Below are 19,283 nucleotides of genomic sequence, written 5' to 3'. Positions count from 1 at the left end.
GACAGACTATCTGAAAATACACAGAGGTGAAAAAAGGAAAAACAAGGCTGGGCGCGGTGGCTCAAGCCTGTAATCCCAGCACTTTGGGAGGCCGAGGCGGGTGGATCACGAGGTCAAGAGATCGAGACCATCCTGGTCAACATGGTGAAACCCTGTCTCTACTAAAAATACAAAAATTAGCTGGGCATGGTGGCACGTGCCTGTAATCCCAGCTACTCGGGAGGCTGAGGCAGGAGAATTGCCTGAACCCAGGAGGCGGAGGTTGCGGTGAGCCTCAAAAAAAAAAAAAAAAAAAGAAAGAAAGAAAAAAGGAAAAACAATTAAAATAACAAATGTCTACAAAGAATGACCTCAAAAGACATCTAATATTCACTGAAGTTGAGTTTAAAAACAGCAAGATGTAGAAAGCTTCACTCCAGCCTGGGCAACAGGAGCGAAACTCCGTCTCAAAAAAAACAAAAAACAAAAAACAAAAAACAAAACAACAAAAAAAAAAAAAACAAAGAAAGAAGTATGGAGAGCTAGACTGAAATACAGCTAGTGCTCGACTTATGACCACAGTCAGTACCGCGGAATGGTTGTAACACGATTTGGTCATAAGTTAAGTAGGTTATATGTACAGTTGAAATGGTACACGCGGAGATGGTAGTGCTGCCAGAAGCTGGTCTGCACTGTCGTCCGCCCAGCTGGGCAACGTTTGCGCTGCCAGACGCGGAGCAGTCGTGGCTAGCGATTGTGGTCATAAAGTTGAATGGTTGTAAGTTGCACAGGTCGTAAGTTTGATCAATACCCGTACAGTAATAGCAGGGGACTTCACCACCCCACCTTCAGTAATAAACAGATCATCCAGACATAAAATAAAAGAAAGGAAAGGAAGAAAGAAAGAGAGAGAGGCCTATTTTTACAACACCTATTTCACAGATGAGAAAACAGAGGCTCATTGAGGTTAACTACCTTGTATGGGATGCAACAGCAGACAGTGGAGCTAAGATATAAACCAGATAGTCTGACTCCAGAAGCCCTGCCTGGAATTGTGATACGCTGCCCTCCCCTTTCCATTCTCAGACTGCAAATGTTTCTTAGCTGTAGAAACCATGAACATCTGCACTTTCCCAGTTCAGAGTCTAGCATAGAGTAGATAAGAAATACTTACTCAATGGTATCTAAGGAAACACACTCATGGAAGATCAAATTCCTTTTTGTTTGACAGGGCTCAGGTATGGTGCTGTCTGAGGGTGGAATCCTATGGCGGTGGCAGGAAACATCTCTTGGGAACCTTTTCAGTGTCATAGTTTGTACTTACCACAAGCTTTTTCCTGATGGCCTCTAGTTTTTCAGTAGCTGCAGCCAATTCTAAGTTTGCCTGGGCTAATGCTTGGCGTTTTGGCTCCACATCACAGTAGACCTGAAAATTCATGAATTAATAAAGATACAAAGAGGGTACGTAATAATTCAAACTTAGATAGGATGGAAGCTTTACAATTAAAATCTCTAATTCACCTAGCAATTTCTTTTCTCTTTTTCATTGAGATGGGGTCTTCCCATGTTGTTCAGGCTGGTCTGAAGGGTTTCTCCCACCTCAGTCTCCTAAAGTGCTAGGATTACAGGTGTATGCCACCACACCTAGTCTGTTATTTTTCAGACATGGTGCCACCTAAAGGCAGAGCACAATCTACATAGTTTCCACATTCTCTCTGGTCCACCATTATTTTACCTATTTATTCTGGACCTTAGAGTCACAAGTACTTGCATAAAATGCTATGTAAGTCAAACACCATTAAGATACTGAAATCAATTTCTCATAAAATGTGGAGATACTTCTCATACCACTAGAAATTGCACTGTGCAGGAACTATGGCCAAAGTTGAGATCATGCCTAGCCTTTAAGGCAGAAAACAAGTGTGGACAAATTCTCAACACAGAAAGGAGAGTGGGAGATATCACACAATGTTAACCACACTGTCGCCTTCTCTTCGAAGTTTCTGCCCACCTTAGGCACATACTGTTTGAATGGACCATTTGAGAATTTAGGTGCATCAATTTTTCTGCTGGTGGAGAGAAAGGAAGGAAATTAAATTTTTTTTTCCTATTTTATAGCAAAATAACACAGAATGCAGCCACAGTCAAGATCTATGCTTGTCTTTTCACTTACAGTATAAGTAGAAGACAGGGCTGAGGCATTTTACTATAGAGAGAAGCTGTACATCAACCACAACTGGCTGAACTCTTCCTTTATGAAGATTTCCACTACAGAGAGAGATCAAGAGAGTCCTATCCCTGCAGGCCCCACAGTATAAAGGAAATAACGTGGATTTGTGAAAATCACTTTGGAAACTGAATTGACAATTCTGACTTTTTCTCAGTGATTCCGTATATGAACATAACATACAATCCTCATTTTTGAAGGACAAAAATGAGAGTCCTTCAGAGCTGTGGGCCACGCATTGTTCTTTGTAGACCAAGTACTCTGCAAAGCGCTTGGAATGCAGTTGGTCAGCAATAAATATTTGATAAATAAATGACTAAGTGAAATTATAATTTATTGATATACTGCCAAAAACTACAAATTTAGATTAGATCACATATAGGCAGAAATCTTACCTATAGTTAAAATACTGAAGAAATGGTTATTTTCTCATCTTACTGTACCAACAATACAGATGGTGTGAATGTTGCTTTGAGAGAAGGGACATTTAATTTGAAGTGAATTCAGATTTGCAGTTGTTTCAAGCCAACATGAATGGAATATTTAAGTGTATATAAGTAAAATTCATATCTTTTTATCTAATTACTGCTCTTTGATCTAAAGTAGTCAATCACTCTACCCACAAAAGAAGAGATCGTTTCTAACATTTCAAATATTCTCCTATAGAGGACTGTTTACCCTGACATGCTTATGTCTTACTCTTAGAACTATATTTTCTTATTCAGAAAATGAAGTAACAGATTTTACTTTTTGCGGACCTAGAAACTGATGTGTCTGTGGCCTTTTGTGGATAATACCTGTAAACAATCAGTATAGAATTGCTACCTCATAGAATTTAACGATGTTGATGACCCAGGCACAGAGGCCAGCTGCTGCAAAAGATTTGGTTCGAATCAGGTTTGGATTAAACTCTGGGTCTTTCAAATACTGTTCATTCACCACTTTTAGACAGTTCTCTGGAATGTGCTCTTTGTCATAGTTAATTAATGCTTGCAAAAAATCATCAACCTGCAAAGCAAAAAGACTTTTTGCAATGAACCCATTTTGGCTGCAGAGAAAATTCTAAGATCAAAAGTTAAAATCAGCTTTTAGGACTCACATTACAAAAGCAAAATTGGCAAGCTGCATTTATCCTACTGTTTGACTTCTTCCGTCTTTATAGCATTAAGTTAGAATTAGCAATGGACACTTTTAAAACCTCTTCTATCCCAGGGTAAAATATTCAGTCCCAGCACAGGAGGCATTCACATTTTGAAGAAAAGAAAGGCAGAAAAGAAAAAAGCAAAAACACACCAAAAAGCCCCTGTGCTTCACCTTCTTATACATTAGTAACATTTTTCCAACCTAAGAAATCCATGTAATTTTCTCCCTCCTACACTTAACTGCTTTCATAATTTTGCAAATAATTAGCAAGCTTCCACCTGCTGCTGGCATTGACTTAGGTCTGCCATAACCCCAAGCTAACTTGGCAAACAAAAACTCTAAGTCTAGAGAATATATAAAGTGGATCACATTCAACAACTATTAAGATGATTTCGTCTGACTTGAACATCTTTTGCTCTTAAGGATAGCCACAGTACTGAAAACAGTATGGAAATTGTTAGGATTTTCATCTTTCCGGGCTGGGCTGATACCTTTCCCATGAAGGCCCTGGCTGCTTTCCAACTTCGGTCTTTGGGCACTCTTCCCCGAGGAGCCAGAAGGACCATCACGGCTGCAGTAACATTGGTAACTGCGATGGGGGGGTTGGGAAAGGCTTTCAGCTCACTGAGGTTGACCTGAAAAAAAAGCACACGCACACATATACAGGATTAGGGGAGGTTTGGATTAACTCTGTAAATCGCCGAGTTAGTTTTTAGTGGCCTCCCATGTCTTTGTATCAGAGCAGTCTCAATTGGGCAATTCTCTGCTACCTGGGGACTCCAGCTGGGTACTCCAGGAGCTTCAGTTCGTGCTGGGCCCTTCTCTGATTCTCTGGAGACATCACTGCCCTTTTTGCCTCCAAGAAAAATGATCTGTGTATCAGTCCTGCAGAGCCCTGCTCACTGGGTCACTGAGGCCAGGAGAGGGGTGTGTGTGTGTGTGTGTGTGTGTGTGTGTGTGTGTGTGTGTGTATATATGTATATGTGTGTATATATATAGATGTATGATATATACATATATACGTATATATACAGATACACGTACATATGTGTGTATACATGCTGTAAGATATTTATAGGTTCTATCCCACTATGTAATAGATTTGCATCTTAACCAAGCCACTCCCAGACACATAATTCCTTAATTCAGTGTCTCTTAGGTCTGTTTTTCTGTCTTACATGTACAAGGAAGAAATATTTTCCATGCCATTACAGGGGCTCTCAACTAGGAGACAGCCAAGATAGGCTGAACCTTCTTCTCTTCTCCTTAATCTCCTCAGGTCAGACCACTGATTAATCCAACAGATGATATTAACAGTATAAATTATATGTATCAGGGTGACTACTTTGAGGCAGGCACTAGCACAGATAAGAGGCTCTCATAGGCTTGCGATATTTAATAAATGATTTAAAAACAAAAACCACCAACCAGGTATTTTTCGTGCTATTTTATGTGCTACATAATACATTTTTGCTTATAAAGCCTTATCAAATGTTGAACCTGATTCTGCTCCCTTATCAGAAACTGCCTATTTGGTAAATAATTACAAAGAATGGAAAGAGACCGAAAGCAAGAACAAAAACAAAGACTTGAAATATGCTAGTAATAAATGAGTGCTGGTGAACCAAGATTTTTTTTATAATTTATAAATACATACAGCTTTATTTTTTAAGTAGTGCTAATTTAGTTTGCCTGAGTAAAGAGTAATTATGCAGAGAAAAATCTGCAAATTTAAACACAATAAAAATATATATATATTCCATTACTCACAGAAAACCAATTACCCTTTTTTCCCAATCTTTTTCTGTACACATATTCTTATCAAAAGAATTAGTCATATAAAATACCCTATTTTATAATCTGCTTTATTCTCTTAATATATCATGGTTATTTTCTCAGATTGCTAACTAGCATTTAACAGTATTATTTTAACGGCAGCAGGGTATTTGAATGTGTAATAATCAAAGCTCTATCATGCTGTGTTTCCATTTAAAAGTTTTCAGTTTTATGGAAACACTGTAAGAAATACCAATGTAAGTATCTCTTTACTCACAGTCAAAATTGTTTTCTTCAAAAAATACTTAGAAAAGGAATTCAGTATTTCTATGAGGAAGAGTGAAAGTCTAGATTCTTTACATTCTGAAATGGAATCTCAAGAATCTCAGGCCCAGTGATTCCCTGAGCTCTCCCTAGAGGTCTAGGGGAAGACCCCAGGATGAGATTAGCAGCAGGCTCTTAAAAAGACATTGGCTGCCATTTCACTTTCCCTAACAATATGCTTGTGATGAACACAGCTTACTTTCTCTTAGGAGAATTTGAATGCTTAGGGACGTTTTACTAACAACATGAAGCTCCAAGAAATGGTGGGGCCAAAACTAGGTATCTTTGCTCCCATTGTTCTTTCCCAGAGGCTCTCTCATCAATGCTACTTTTTATCTTATTCCAGAGGAAATACGGAATGCCTAGCCTAGTTCTTAAAGCAACACATGATATGAAAAATTGGATTTGCATCAAATCCAGTTATCAACAATCCAGTTGCCTTTCTTAACAGTATAAATCCCATAGGGTTGGAAATATTCAAAAGGAGACTGCTTATTGGGGTGCTGTAGGACAGGGTCCTGGATGGAGAAAAGACGTGGAACTGTTAACATCGACCTCAAAGGTTTGTTTCAACTTTAATGTTCTACGGGTGTTGCCGGGTGCAGTGGCTCACATCTGTAATCCCAGCACTTTGGGAGGCCGAGGTGGGTGGATCATGAGGTCAGGAGTTCAAGACCAGCCTGACCAACATGGTGAAACCCCGTCTCTACTAAAAATAAAAAAATTAGCTGGGTATGGTGGCACACGCCTGTAGTCCCAGCTACTCAGGAGGCTGAGACAGGAGAATCACTTTGATCCAGGAGGCAGAGGTTGCACTGAACCATGATTGTGCCACTGCACTCCAGCCTGGGTGACAGAGCAGACTCCCTCTCAAAACAACAACAAAAAATTCATGGGTGTTTCTTTCCTTTTAAAACACTTTTTGGCTGCATGGGCCACACTCTCCGCTCAGTTATTCAAACTCTAATAACCTGTAAATATTACTTTGAGGAAACTCAGGGACCAAAAAATCATCTTTACCCTGTTGAGTGTATTGAGTGCAGCTGTAGCGGCCACCAGTGCAGGCTCAGCCTTGACTAAGTCAGCCTCGCATTCCCTCTGTTTCTGGAACACTTCAGTCTGAATGGCTGTCACCTAATGAGAGAGGAAAGGCACACAAACCCACATAATACATAAATTATTATCACAGATATCTCTAAAGAAAAAATGGAGGTTGACTCATATGCACTGTTAAATAATTCATTTCCCTGGTACTTCGAACAGGTGAGAAATTTGTTAAACAGACTAATTTTCCTTTAGACATAGTATGTATACAAAGTTTTGTAAATGTAAAGAACACACAGTAACAAATCTCAACATAAATGGATTCGAGTTCCAATGCTCCAAGAAAAGCTTTGACTAATTTAATTATAAGGTACCACTGATAGTAAAAGCAAGATTAGGTGATACCTCTGTTCTTCAGTGTTCTTTTTCGGAGAATCCTGGATAAACATCTGGGCTAGTTTAGCAACCTACACCACAAAATACTCTCACTAGGATTCTCTAATTTTTGCTAAATTTTGCTTAGAAGCCATGTTGGCTATTCCTAAAGAAAAGATTTGAAGCTCTTTTGTTCAGCTGGCGAGAAGATATCCTATTCTATGGTCATAGATTGCATGCCTACCTATAAATAAAATTTTAGTGAAGACTAATTACTGGTTTCTCCATAGACATGGTAAGAAACCACAGATGCAAGAGCCCACCTCTGCCTTTGGTACTGGAACAATGACACTAATACACGCTCTCCTCTTGTGGGTCCAGTGGCACCTCTTCCCAGTCCACAGAGGGTGCTGCACTGGCCTTCTGACATGATACATAATATAGAGGAAAGTCATACTGGTAAACTTGAACCAAACCAAAATGAGAGGCGGAGGCAGGGACGGAGGGTGGTTTATCCTCCTCCCCTTAAGATACCTATAGAATGTGAAAGGCCAGGAAAAGTTAATTTTTAGTATACAGTAGAAATTTGAGTTTCAAAGCTGTGGCACTGGCCACCAGGATCTAGCCACCATGGGGGATGGTCCCTGTGGTGATGGCGGCTGTGGAACATAAAGTGTGAACAAAGGTATATTTCTTCAGATGTGTTTGAAATGAACAGGTTTAACTATACCATAAAATTAAACACTGCTTACAACAAATTATGTTGTCTACTACAGCTTTATTAGCAGTAATTACCCTTCTCCTGATTAACAATTATTTTGTTGTGTGCTTCACTTTTTATGAACATAATTGGTTCAGGGTAGATACAAGCCTCCTGCTAATACACGCACAGCTATCGTTAATGTAAATAAGAAAACCCTGAATGCCTTCTGAGAACTACTCCAAAACCACAACCCTCAAAAGCATCCAGGAATGGACCACAAAGATTTTCAGTATGCTACAGAACACTGCTACCGATAAAAGAAAGTTTATGTGAGCGAAGGAGTTACCACCTCAGATTTATTTATTTTAAGTTATTATTATTATTATTTTTAGATAGAGTCTCGCTCTGTCACCCAGGCTAGAGTGCAGTGGCACAATCTCGGCTCACTGCAACCTCTGCCTCCTGGGTTCAAGCGATTCTCCTGCCTCAGCCTCCCAAGTAGCTAGTATTACAGGCATGCGCCACCACGTCCAGCTTATTTTTGTATTTTTAGAGACGGGGTTTCATCATATTGGCCAGGGTGTTTGTAATCCACTGCGCCTGGCTAAAGTGCTATTTCTATCAGCCTAGGAGCTGCTACTCTTTTCTGACTCCTTTACTGTTAATGGTGTTTTTCTTTTGGGCAGTTTTTAGAAACAAAACAATCTTGAACATTAAAACCCACTCATACAAATGAAGAAAATTCTCAGGTTGGTCAACTTATTTCTCATCCTCAACACTTCTCACCCTAAGGTGTAATACTGGAAGAGTGAAAATTCTGTGTATCTCCATGAGCTGGTAAGCTAGTGTGCAACTTCCTTTGCCCAGTGGCTCCTCGGCAGTGGTCAGCAAGGCTCAACCTATTAAACAGGAGAAGAATCGCACGGACTGCCTAGAGCATGTGCTTTCCCCTTACTAGTGTAAGTTAAAGCAGGAATTTGGAGACAGGTCCCACTTTGGGTAGACCAGAAAGTCTCTGCCTTGTATTAGTCAACAGCCCCTTGCAGATGTTCTTATGATTTAGAGATGATCACAGGAAGAGAAAAAAGAGAATGAAGTCCCAGTAACTGCTTGTTAGGAGCTAAATCATGTCCACCTTAAATTCTTATGTTGAAGACCCAAGCTCAGAATTTGACTGTATCTGGAAATAGGCCCTTTAGAGAGGTGATGAGGTTAAACTGAGGTCATTAGGGTGGGCCCTGATTCAAACTGATTGGGGTGAGAAGTTTGGAAACACAAGAGACATCAGAGAAGTAATCACAAAGAAAAGATCATGTGAGGACATAGCAAGAAGGCGGCCATCTGCAAGCCACAGGAGAAGGCCTCAGGAGAAACCAAACCTGCCAATACTTTGATCATGGTCTTCCAGCCTCCAGAACTTAGAGAAAATAAACTTCTATTGTTGAAGTCTTCCAATCTGTGGTATTTTGTCATGGCAGCCTTAGCAAACTGATACAGTGCACTCACCTGCCCTTGGATTATAAGAATTTCCTCATGATCCTCTGAAACCCAGGCCTACCCACATTCAGAACAGAAATACACACAAAAACTGATAGCCTCTCCAAATCAAGACTGATGTTCAACTTTTGAAGACATGTTATGAGCGCTTCAATTTAGAAGGCACCTCTACTCACGAAGGCTTACAATCTACTCAAGGGAGAATATAGTTTGGAAGCAGTCAGAGGATTCTTCACATTTTAAAATTAGGAGCTGAGAAGCCAAACAAAGATGGAGGAAGAACTAATTTTCAAACAGGCTTATGATGCTTGTGTGACTTGAAGTCATTGCTGGCAATGCCAGTGGTTCAAATTGCCCTTGATTATCTTAAAAATCTGAAGCAATGATTCAACCTGCTTTTCTATACGGGCTATCAAGACACACAGCAAGACAGTCTCGAACCCCAACATTTGTTTAGTCATATTAAATGTGGTTCTGTACTTTGTGAACTACGCACTGTTGCTTTTAAATTACTGCTTATGTGTGAAGACTTGAGATCCCAATTTCATAGGACCAAAACAGTCCCTATTCACCCGCTTTAGTATGGCATAGTGTAGTATCTACCACATTGTTGGACATATGACGAATGTGAGCCCACAGCATGGACTCAAGTGTTGATGAATTTCTAGATGCTACCTAGTTTAACTACAAAAGAACTTCCTTCCATATGCAATTTACAACAGCTCTCTACTTGATTTTCATCAGAGCACCTATCTTGAAATATCCTGCTTCTCAATGTGTAACACGGCTCCTGTCAGTCTTCTCCATGGCAATGTAATTTACATGAGAGCACCCTACTTGTCAAATATCCCTAAGTCTCCAACAGTGCCTGGTGAAAAAGCAGATGTTCAATTAATATTTGTTATTTATAATTAAGCTCTATGGATAAAGTGAAAACGTTTAGAAGTATTATATTTGTTTTGGTATGGATTAAATATTAAAAATAGTATGTCCCTTGTGTTTTATGAACTTCATGAAATGACATGTCAGATGAGTTCTAATTTGCTAAAACCTCTTTCTCCTTTTATGAGAGTAATTTTTCCTTAAGAATTCACACGTAAAAATGCAAAAAAAAAAAAGAAAGAAAGAAAGAAAAAACAAACAAAAACCTCCTACAGTATTTATATTTTAAGTTTTCCAACAAGTATCTGTGATGGTAGGTTATGATACAATAAATACTAGAATATCACGTTTGTGTAATGCTTGAAAAACATTCCCTGGGTGGAATTAGCTCATGGTAATTACATCATGTGTGATACCTAATTGCTCAATATAATGATATACTTTGTCTTTTTTGCCCCTCTTTTATGGAGAATAGAGTCTCGTTATATTGTCCAGACAGGTCTCTAACTCCTGGGCTGATGATATCCTCCTGCCTCTGTCTCCCTAACTGCTGGGATTACAAGCATTAGTCACTGCGCCAAGCCCAATAATATACTTTTAGGGACATTCTCCACTTAACTGCAACTCAACAGAAACACTTATGACTCTAAATAGGAATCACATGCTCCTTGATCATGTCAAATGTGCCCTATCTTCAATTTTAAATGTCATAATCTTATTTCTTAAAACTGTCAGTTTCTAGTTCTGATGTTCAATTACCTTTCAAGTCCTTAGTTGTGCAAGAAAAACATGCTCAATATGTATTAGAAAAAAAAGCAAAACAACTCAGTTGTATACGAATGGCAACACCACTGGGAAACTCAAATATTTTCAAGTACCCTAAAATACAAGAAAAAATGGCATAATCACTACTGATCCAATGGGTATGAGTATGTTAGCAACTCACAACTTGTTATTAATCAGGCCCTGATTATAATCTTTTGTCTAAAATAAGAAATTTTTACCTTACACATGTACACTCAATTTTTAAACAAACATGTATTAAAATGTTTGTTTACTATGGTGTTTCTTTTGAGAAATCAGTCAGATGTACAAAACAATGTCTTCCATTTGTAGCTGACGTTTTGGAAAAAGATGACGACAAAAGACGTATTTCAGAATTGCTAGAACCCTGAGAACAAAGCAGAATCTACATAATCTTAAAAGAAATCATTTCCAACAATAAAGCACAATACAAAATGCCAGGGTCTCAATCGAATCAAAAAGAACAAATTTAGCTTAGGACTTAATAATAAACTCCAGTTGTATTATTAAAATGCAAGATTTGAAAACCATCTTGCTAAGTGACGGAATGGGCTTTGTTAACAATTGAGTTGTTCAATTTGCCTAAAAAGTGGAAACCTTTAAAAAACCTCAGAGGTGACTTTCTGACCTTTACTGTATTACAAATAGGCCTGATGTTCAAGATCCACATCCATTATATGCTTGAATGAGCTCAGTATTTATTGTTCTTTCATATCATTAAAAGAGCTAAAAGGTTGGGGAAATGCATAATGTAAAGAAAGGTCAAGTGGTAATCATGGTGTGAAATGCTGTTACATGTGTAACTATAATAATTCTTTAGACTTTATGCTCCCTGGAGAGAAACTTGTTCAAAATTGTTCACCCACCAAGGTTTATTTTGCGCTAAATATAGCTCAGCACTCTAAATGGTAGAATTAGCCTGACCTTTCGCTCCTCAGCATCAGCGATGGTCTTTTCCCGGCTCACTTTCTCCGTCTGAAGTCCGATCTTCGTGATCAGAGCTTCGGCGTCATGATTTTTCAGTTGCAACTCGGCTTCTTGAGAGGCAAGTCTGGCTTTTAAATCTCCCACCTAAAGGAAAAGTCACTATTGTTATGTCACTTGCCTTGGTCACAGCAAATCCCAGGTAGAGCTTATTGTTGCGGATGAATTCAGGAATACCTAACAATTTGTATTTTGCATCTGTTTCCACCCTGATTTCACATTCTGATTTGCAAAAATGCAGCCACAGTGTTTTTCTCCGTGAGAACAGAATATTTTCCAATAATTTTGCAGGAAATATAATTAATTGTTGTCAGTACTAACAGGTTGAGTTGGGAAGCTTCTCTTCCTTCTGTCCATTCACATACTCCTTCTCCAACATCTGCTTTCAGGTCCTAGGCAGATCAGGCTCCAGGAAGCAGAAGTTGTGGAAAGACATACTTGGTGATAAAATGGAAGAACCATGCCTCTCACTCTCCAACAGAGAGTTGCTGGAGGCTTCAGTGGGTTGAAGACTTGAGTAATCCTTTCCTGACTGCAGATTAATTGGCTGCATATTAAAAAGCCCATTGACAGGTGTCACCTTTTCTCATCAAATAGAAAATGGCCCTTTGATTTTTTTCACCTCATTTATGATCGTGAAACTAACCCAATATTCATCTTAATAACTACTAAGAAAAGCAAACTGTGTGTGAGGCATTAGTATGCTGTGGCCAAAACTTAGTGAGCTTCAGGGGCATATATGTCTCCCATCAGCCCGTCACTAAACAACCTTACTCAGCTCTTGGAGGACTCAGCCTTCCGAGAAATCCACGAATTCATCTGCTAAAAAGAACTCTCAATATTTTCATTTAAAATTTCATTAGGTTCACAGGGCATTACTAGGTTCCTCAGTTTGAGAATCATGTAACTAAGAGCAGAAGTGAGGTGCTAGAGAAAAAGACACGACTTACTTATTAGAAGTATCTGAAAGCAGCTGTATACATCACAATAATGAACTCTCCATTGCATTTGTTTTCCAAAAGTACAAATATTAACATTTGAAAAATCATAGCAGCAAAGAACCACCATAATCATTTATTTTAACTAAATTGCTAAAGACATCTCAGTGGTTTCATCTTGTGGAACAACGTCCCACTACTATATCCGAGTAATCCTGTAATTTTCACCCAACACAGCATATTCACACTCTAGCTAAAAAGCATGATTACTACTATGACTGCTACTTGTCCTATTATAGATGAAGCTAGGACTGATTTTGCAGTCTCTCTGTGAATGCAGGGTAACTTTGCATAGTGACATGCTTCTCTGCTCTTTTCAGTTGTACGAAACTAGTGCTATGTTAGGCCATAGTCAAAACAATCGCCAATCGGGAAAATGCAAGGAAAACCACCCTATCACTACACGCCTATGAAAATGGTTAAAATAAAAATTAGAGATACCACCAAATTCTTGCAAGGAAGCTGAGAAACTGAATCTCTCATACACTGCTGGCAGTAATGTATAATGTCACAGCCATTCTGGAAAATATTTGCCTGTTTTCTATAAACGTAAACATGCAAGTTCCATACCATCCAGTAACTTCGTTTTTGGTCACTTGTGGATTTATGTTTATAAAAAAAATAACTGAACATCAGTATTGATAACAGCTTCATTAATAATAGCCAAAACCTAGAAATAACCCAGCTGTCCTCCAATGGTTGAATGGTTCAGTTGTGCTACCTTCATACTGTGGAATATTACCCAACAATAAAAAAGGACAAATTATGGATACACCCAATACCTTGGATGGATCTCAGGGGAATTACACTGAGTGAAGAAAACCATACCCAAAGGTTACATATTATATAACTCCATTTATATAGCATTTTTGAAATGAAAAAATTGTAGAAACGGTGAACAGATTAGCAATGGCCAGGAACCAGGGATTCAGGAGGCGGGAAGGGAAGAGGGGTTGTAGGTGTGGTTATAAAATGGCAACATGGGATCTTTCTGTAGACGGCAGTTTTCAGTGTCTTGACTGTGGTAGTGAGTCCCCAGACCTACATATGCTAAAACTGCATAAAACTAAGCACGCACGTACACATGTATGTGTGCACACACACACACATGCACACCAAAAAACCAAAAAACCAGGAAATCTGAATAAGGTCTGTGGGTCGTACCAATGCCACTTTCCTGGTTTCAACATTGTACTAGTTATGCAGATGCTACCACCGGACCTATAAGATGTGACACGGACCTGTCTGTACTATGTTTTGTCATTTCTTCTGAATCTAATTATCATCTCAAAATAGAAATAAAAGGAAAAGAATCACCCAAGAGACTAGGACAAAATTATGTTATTTCAAGCCCTAATTTCAGTTTCTAAGGGAGCTGTTAGCTCTGAAATATTCAAGGTGGGTGAAGCCGTGAAAGTAAGGCTTTATTTATGAAGAAAGGTCACTATGACTATCTATGATGACCTAAGTTGACATCTAGAGAGGGATTATTTGGCTATAAAAGTGATTTACAGCTTTGCTGTAAAGAATGAACATTGCTAAGGTTTTCAAATCACATACAGTTGCTAACGCAGACCCCTAGAGGACACATGCCCCAATATGCAGGCATTACACTCTCCGTACAACCTGACCTTACGCTATATGGCTCTCCAATTCTCCACACAGGAAATCATCCTTCCTTTTCATAACCCACTCATTTCTAAAACTACCATGTAGCTATTGACTATTCCAACCATTTTTTTTATAGTAAGAGCATTCTATACACAAATACCTGATGAAAAGAAATCACCGTCAGTCTTTTCATCAAGACTTCATATGTCAATCAAGACTTCCTGTGTCTTCACAGACCTTCTGCCTGTGGTTCTTAGCCAAGGGGGAGTTAAGAGACCCAGGCAGCCCTGACTCGGCAGACACAGTGAACTGGCTCTCATTTCTCTTTCTGACCCATCCCCCTCACTCATCAATACATAACCGAGGTGATTAAGACATCAGAGTCTCTCTACTCTTCTTTTTTCCTATGGCTGAGATGCTGCCACCACTGGAATGGTCCAGGATGGTAACCCACTTGCTTTCAGCTGTATCACTTGGGGAAAAAAAAACCTTCAAGTATGGCAATAGCACTTATTTATTTGCCAAGGGTACGCCACAGTACTGAAAGCTGTTTGGGTGACAACACTATCATTTCCTGTGGGCAAAGTCAACAGGTTCAGGTTGGGAAGCATTCAAAGGGATATAAATACACTGTGACACAGAGCTCCTTCCTTGTCTTATTCACCACAACAGAACTCCTGGGAAAATCTTTCTTATGGAAAGGAGTCTTGATTTCAATGAGGTAGAAGAGGCTAGACAGAAGAAAACAGACACAGAGAAGGACAAAAGCAAGTAAAATAAGGTGTGAATAAAAAGAAACAGGTAACACAGACATTCTTTTTTTTGAGACAGGGTCTCACTCTGTTGCTCATGTTGGAGCTCAGTGACCCAATCAGCACACCATAACCTCAAACTCTTGAGCTCGAGGGATCCTCCTATCTAAGTCTTTCAAGTGGCTGGGTCTACGGGTGTGTGCCACCATGTTAGGGTCATTTTAAATTTTTTTTGTAGCGATTGGGTCTCATTTTGTTGCCCAGGCTGGTCTCAAACTCCTGAATTCAAACAATCCTCCTCCTTCAGCTTCCCAAAGTGCTGGAATTAAAGGTGTGAGCCACTGTGCCTGGCCTAGACAGACATTCTTTGAGAGGGAAGGAGAAGGTGTACAAATATGGATATGCTATTTGTGGGTTTCCTGGAAACTACTTTTTTTTTTTTTTTTTTTTTTAAGATGGAGCCTTGCTCTGTCACCCAGGCTGGAGTGCAGTGGCATGATCTCAGCTCACTGTAATCACTGCCTCCCAAGTTCAAGTGATTCTTCTGCCTTAGCCTCCGGAGTAGTTGGCATTAGAGGTGTGTGCCACCACACCCAGCTAACTTTTGTATTTTTAGTAGACACGGGATTTCACCATATTGGCCAGACTGGTCTTGAACTCCTGACCTCATGATCCGCCAGCCTCGGCTTTCCAAAGTGCTGGGATTACAGGTGTGAGCTACCAGGCATATTCTTAATATCACTTGATCCCAACTGTCCTGGAAACCTCCTCACTCTGGTTTCTCTTTATCAATCGTGGTCCATCTACTCATTGCTTAGTACAGATCACAGTGTTTTGCCACAGAGTCATTCTTGGTGTATAAAACGAAGAGGGAAAGAGGCCAGTGGTATTTTGGCCCAGAGTGACTGAAGGATATGGCCAGAGAGCCCTTCAGAGTGAAAAGGTACCCACATGAAAATCTGCTCCCTCCTTCGGGTCTCAGCTTATTTGTAGCCTACCCACAGGTGGGTCACACAGGCCACTTGGGGGAAATGACTAACCCAATTCTCGTAAAGCATATCAGAGTGTGACCTGATGACATCACTCTGAAAAGGCCATCAGTATTTCTAGCCTTGAGGTGGTCTGCAGTGAGAATTCTTTTCACTCCAGCTCTAAGTCCTGGCTGGCTCAGAGAAAGGCTGGGCTACTCTTCAAAGTCTCCAGTTTCATTCCAGTCTCTTCTTTCCAGCCACAGAGAGGCAGCATGGTACCATGGACAACTCACAGGCATCAGAGCAGACCTGGGTTTAAAACCCAGCCTTGCTGGCTCTCTGGTCTTAAACTCTCTAAGTTGATGAATAAGGATGTTCCAAAGCCTACAATAAGATTGGCCGATTTCAGCGTCACAGCTGGTTTAAGGAGAAACCTCATCCTAGTGTGAACAGAGCCAGTTCACTGTGTCTGCTGAGTATGGGGCTGCCTGGGTCTCTTTACTCCCCCTTGGCTAAGAACCACAGATAGAAAATCTGTGAAGACACAGGAAGTCTTGATTGACACATGATGTCTTGATGGAAAGACTGATGGCAATTTTCTTTCATATATAAAATTATGTCACATAAAAAATTACAGTAACACCTACTTCATGAAATCCTCTGTTTTTTAGCAGTGAAATAGTGTCATGTGCACAGAACCACACATAATTAACATCCTGTGCTGATTGGCTCCTGATTTACTCCTGCAAGTTAGAGGTGTATCACCCTTTGTGGGAATAGGGGCCTTAGGACTGAGGACAAAGATGACACCGGACACTTTTATCTAAGAGAGCTGGTGGCTAAGAGGAGCAGACCAGTCACCAAGGTAGGAGAAACAGCTCTGCTTTGGGATCTTGCCACAGTCTTTAGCCAGAGAATGATGCCCTCACTGGAAGTTGAGAATCTGAGACCAAAAGGGATATTGATCTATCCCAGGATGTTAAAAACCTTGATGACAAGTACCGTGCACTGAAGAAGTCACAGACAAGACATGCAACCGCTGTGTCTGCTCCCTTCGATATCCCACACTGCCCTGCACTGAGTCAGGCCAGGAAGGGAAGGTTTCTCCCTAAACCAGCTGTGACAAGGCTCCAGAAAGCAGTAGCAGTGTGTTCTTTGGGTCATCAAACTGTACATTTCACCAGCTGGCATCTTACAGAAATGGATTTAGTAGTGCTTCAAAAGGAAATACATTTTTCTCTTACGCAGCATCAACGTCACTCAGTAATAACACGTCCCGGTCATACCTGAGAGGCTGTGGTTTTTAGCTTTTGGATGCCATTCACCAAGTGTTCTTTTTTCTCAGATACCTCATTTTGCTTCTTCTTCAACAGGTTCTTAAACAGTGATATTTGTTCTAGAAAACTCTTTGGGGTAGTATAGTTGCGTCTTCTCTCATTCTGGTAGTACCTGGCACTCATTTCATTTACAGTGGTGTGAACATGCACCATGAAAAGGCTAATGGAGTCCTTGTGCTGTGGCTGAAAACATAAACATTACGAGTCATGTGAAATCTTCTCAAGTTAAAAACACAACTTAAAAAACAGAACAAAAATCAAGAAAATGATGTTTTTTCCCTAAAAATCAGAAAAAAAATTATAGGATAATCTAGGAAAACTTATTTAATCTTTAAGAGCTAGCCACAGGATTAGGGAGACTACAATAAAGCATTCAGCTTGATTAACCTTCTTGCCAAGTAGGACAAAGGACTTGTATGTGCTTCACATACAAACCCACAAGCCAACAACTAAGAACGGCTCTTCACAACTTGATTTTTACATGCCAAGTGTGTGAAAGAGGAGGTGGAGAAACAGACACAATATCCTGAAAAATATTTGTGCCGATGATTTCAGACTAAGCTTTAGACAAAGAGAAGCAATAACCCTTCAAAGTCACTGGGGGAAAAAAAAAAGCCAAAACTCAGAAACTCACAGTTCTATGAGAACTCATGGATAGTAGGGTATATATGTCACTTCTTCTGGGAGAAAAATATCACGATCATTTCTACTCTAATTCAGGGAAAAAACCTACAGAAAGAGCAACTCTCCTTCAAAGAGTTACTGGAGGGCCCCCGACTATACACTCTTTCCGTTTTGTCCTCTATGACTTCTGAAGTAGTTAACTTTTCAATTTGTGGAGTCACATCTCCCTCATTTTAATGATTATTTATTGCATTCTGTACAAGATGAACCAGGTTCAATTAATCAAGGGAAGCCTAAAAATCAATTAATATGAATTAAATGAGCGACACCGACTCTTAGGAAAGTCACACATAATTTACCAACGTGTTGCCAATAATGCTCGGACATCTTTCGGAAAATTGCACACAAGTGGCTGGTGATGCAGTTAAACGTTTCAAACCTGCACCATTAATATTATAAGCAGAGGTGCGAGGAGAGACAGGCCAATTCTTGCTGGTGAAAACCAACTGCTCCTGAACAATGTCTTTAAACAACTAGGACAAATGTCCTAATGTCTTCCAACATCAGGACACATTCCCAAGTGGGTTTAAAATACCTACATATTGGACTGTGCTGAGTGTTAAAAGTCCATCTCACTAGTAAATGAAATAATGTATATTACTATAATTAAAGAAATATAATGTGATATAAATTCTGAATATTCTTGGTTTCTAGTGGACACTAGATACAAATATATTTCCAAACAGTAGACTCAGAAAAATAAAATTTATGAAAAAGTTTATATCGACCTCATGCAAATCGTAATCCCTTGGAGACTGTATTTTTACAAGAGCTTGACTTCCATACAGATATGTGCAGGAATTTACTCCTGCCCTGTCTTGTTTTAGTTCCTTGGGAACTAAAGGTGCACACATACCTTTCTACAATATAGATAAATACTTCCTCAGCCAAGTGTAACTTCCTTGGGGGGTGGGGGAACAAAACCTCTGGCCTGTGCCCAACCATGATCCTTATGAGGAGGCTCCTTGGAGGCCCTGAAAGCTCTCTTTAACAACAGTTTCATTTGTAAATTGGGGATGGAAGAAGTGCTTTCCGGTAGAGCTGAAAGTGGCCCGAGACAACTTGTCTCAATGGGGCAAAATAACTATTGTTATCGGGCTTAACAAAATGGCACAGCATGGGAGCCTCGCTGAGCCAGGGAGCAGCTGGTTGTAATTCACACTGTTTTTCAGAAAACTCTAATCGTTCCAGA

General features: G+C 39.8%; 1 protein-coding gene across 1 annotated transcript in view; it reads right to left on the bottom strand.

Annotated features, from left to right (window-relative positions):
• DNAH11 (dynein axonemal heavy chain 11) overlaps window positions 1–19,283 on the bottom strand; it is a 396,587-nt gene that overhangs the window by 109,362 nt on the left and 267,942 nt on the right. The window contains exons 56-61 of the mRNA XM_074379604.1: window positions 17,357–17,590; window positions 11,679–11,825; window positions 6,470–6,583; window positions 3,841–3,984; window positions 3,032–3,214; window positions 1,304–1,405 (exon numbers count right to left, since the gene is read on the bottom strand). Of these exons, the coding sequence (XP_074235705.1) occupies window positions 1,304–1,405; window positions 3,032–3,214; window positions 3,841–3,984; window positions 6,470–6,583; window positions 11,679–11,825; window positions 17,357–17,590 (924 nt within the window). The remainder of the gene's footprint in view (window positions 1–1,303; window positions 1,406–3,031; window positions 3,215–3,840; window positions 3,985–6,469; window positions 6,584–11,678; window positions 11,826–17,356; window positions 17,591–19,283) is intronic.

The sequence above is a fragment of the Saimiri boliviensis genome, chromosome 10 (assembly GCF_048565385.1).
Source record: "Saimiri boliviensis isolate mSaiBol1 chromosome 10, mSaiBol1.pri, whole genome shotgun sequence".
NCBI lineage: Eukaryota > Metazoa > Chordata > Mammalia > Primates > Cebidae > Saimiri > Saimiri boliviensis.
This window is presented reverse-complemented; position numbering and strand designations above follow the sequence as displayed.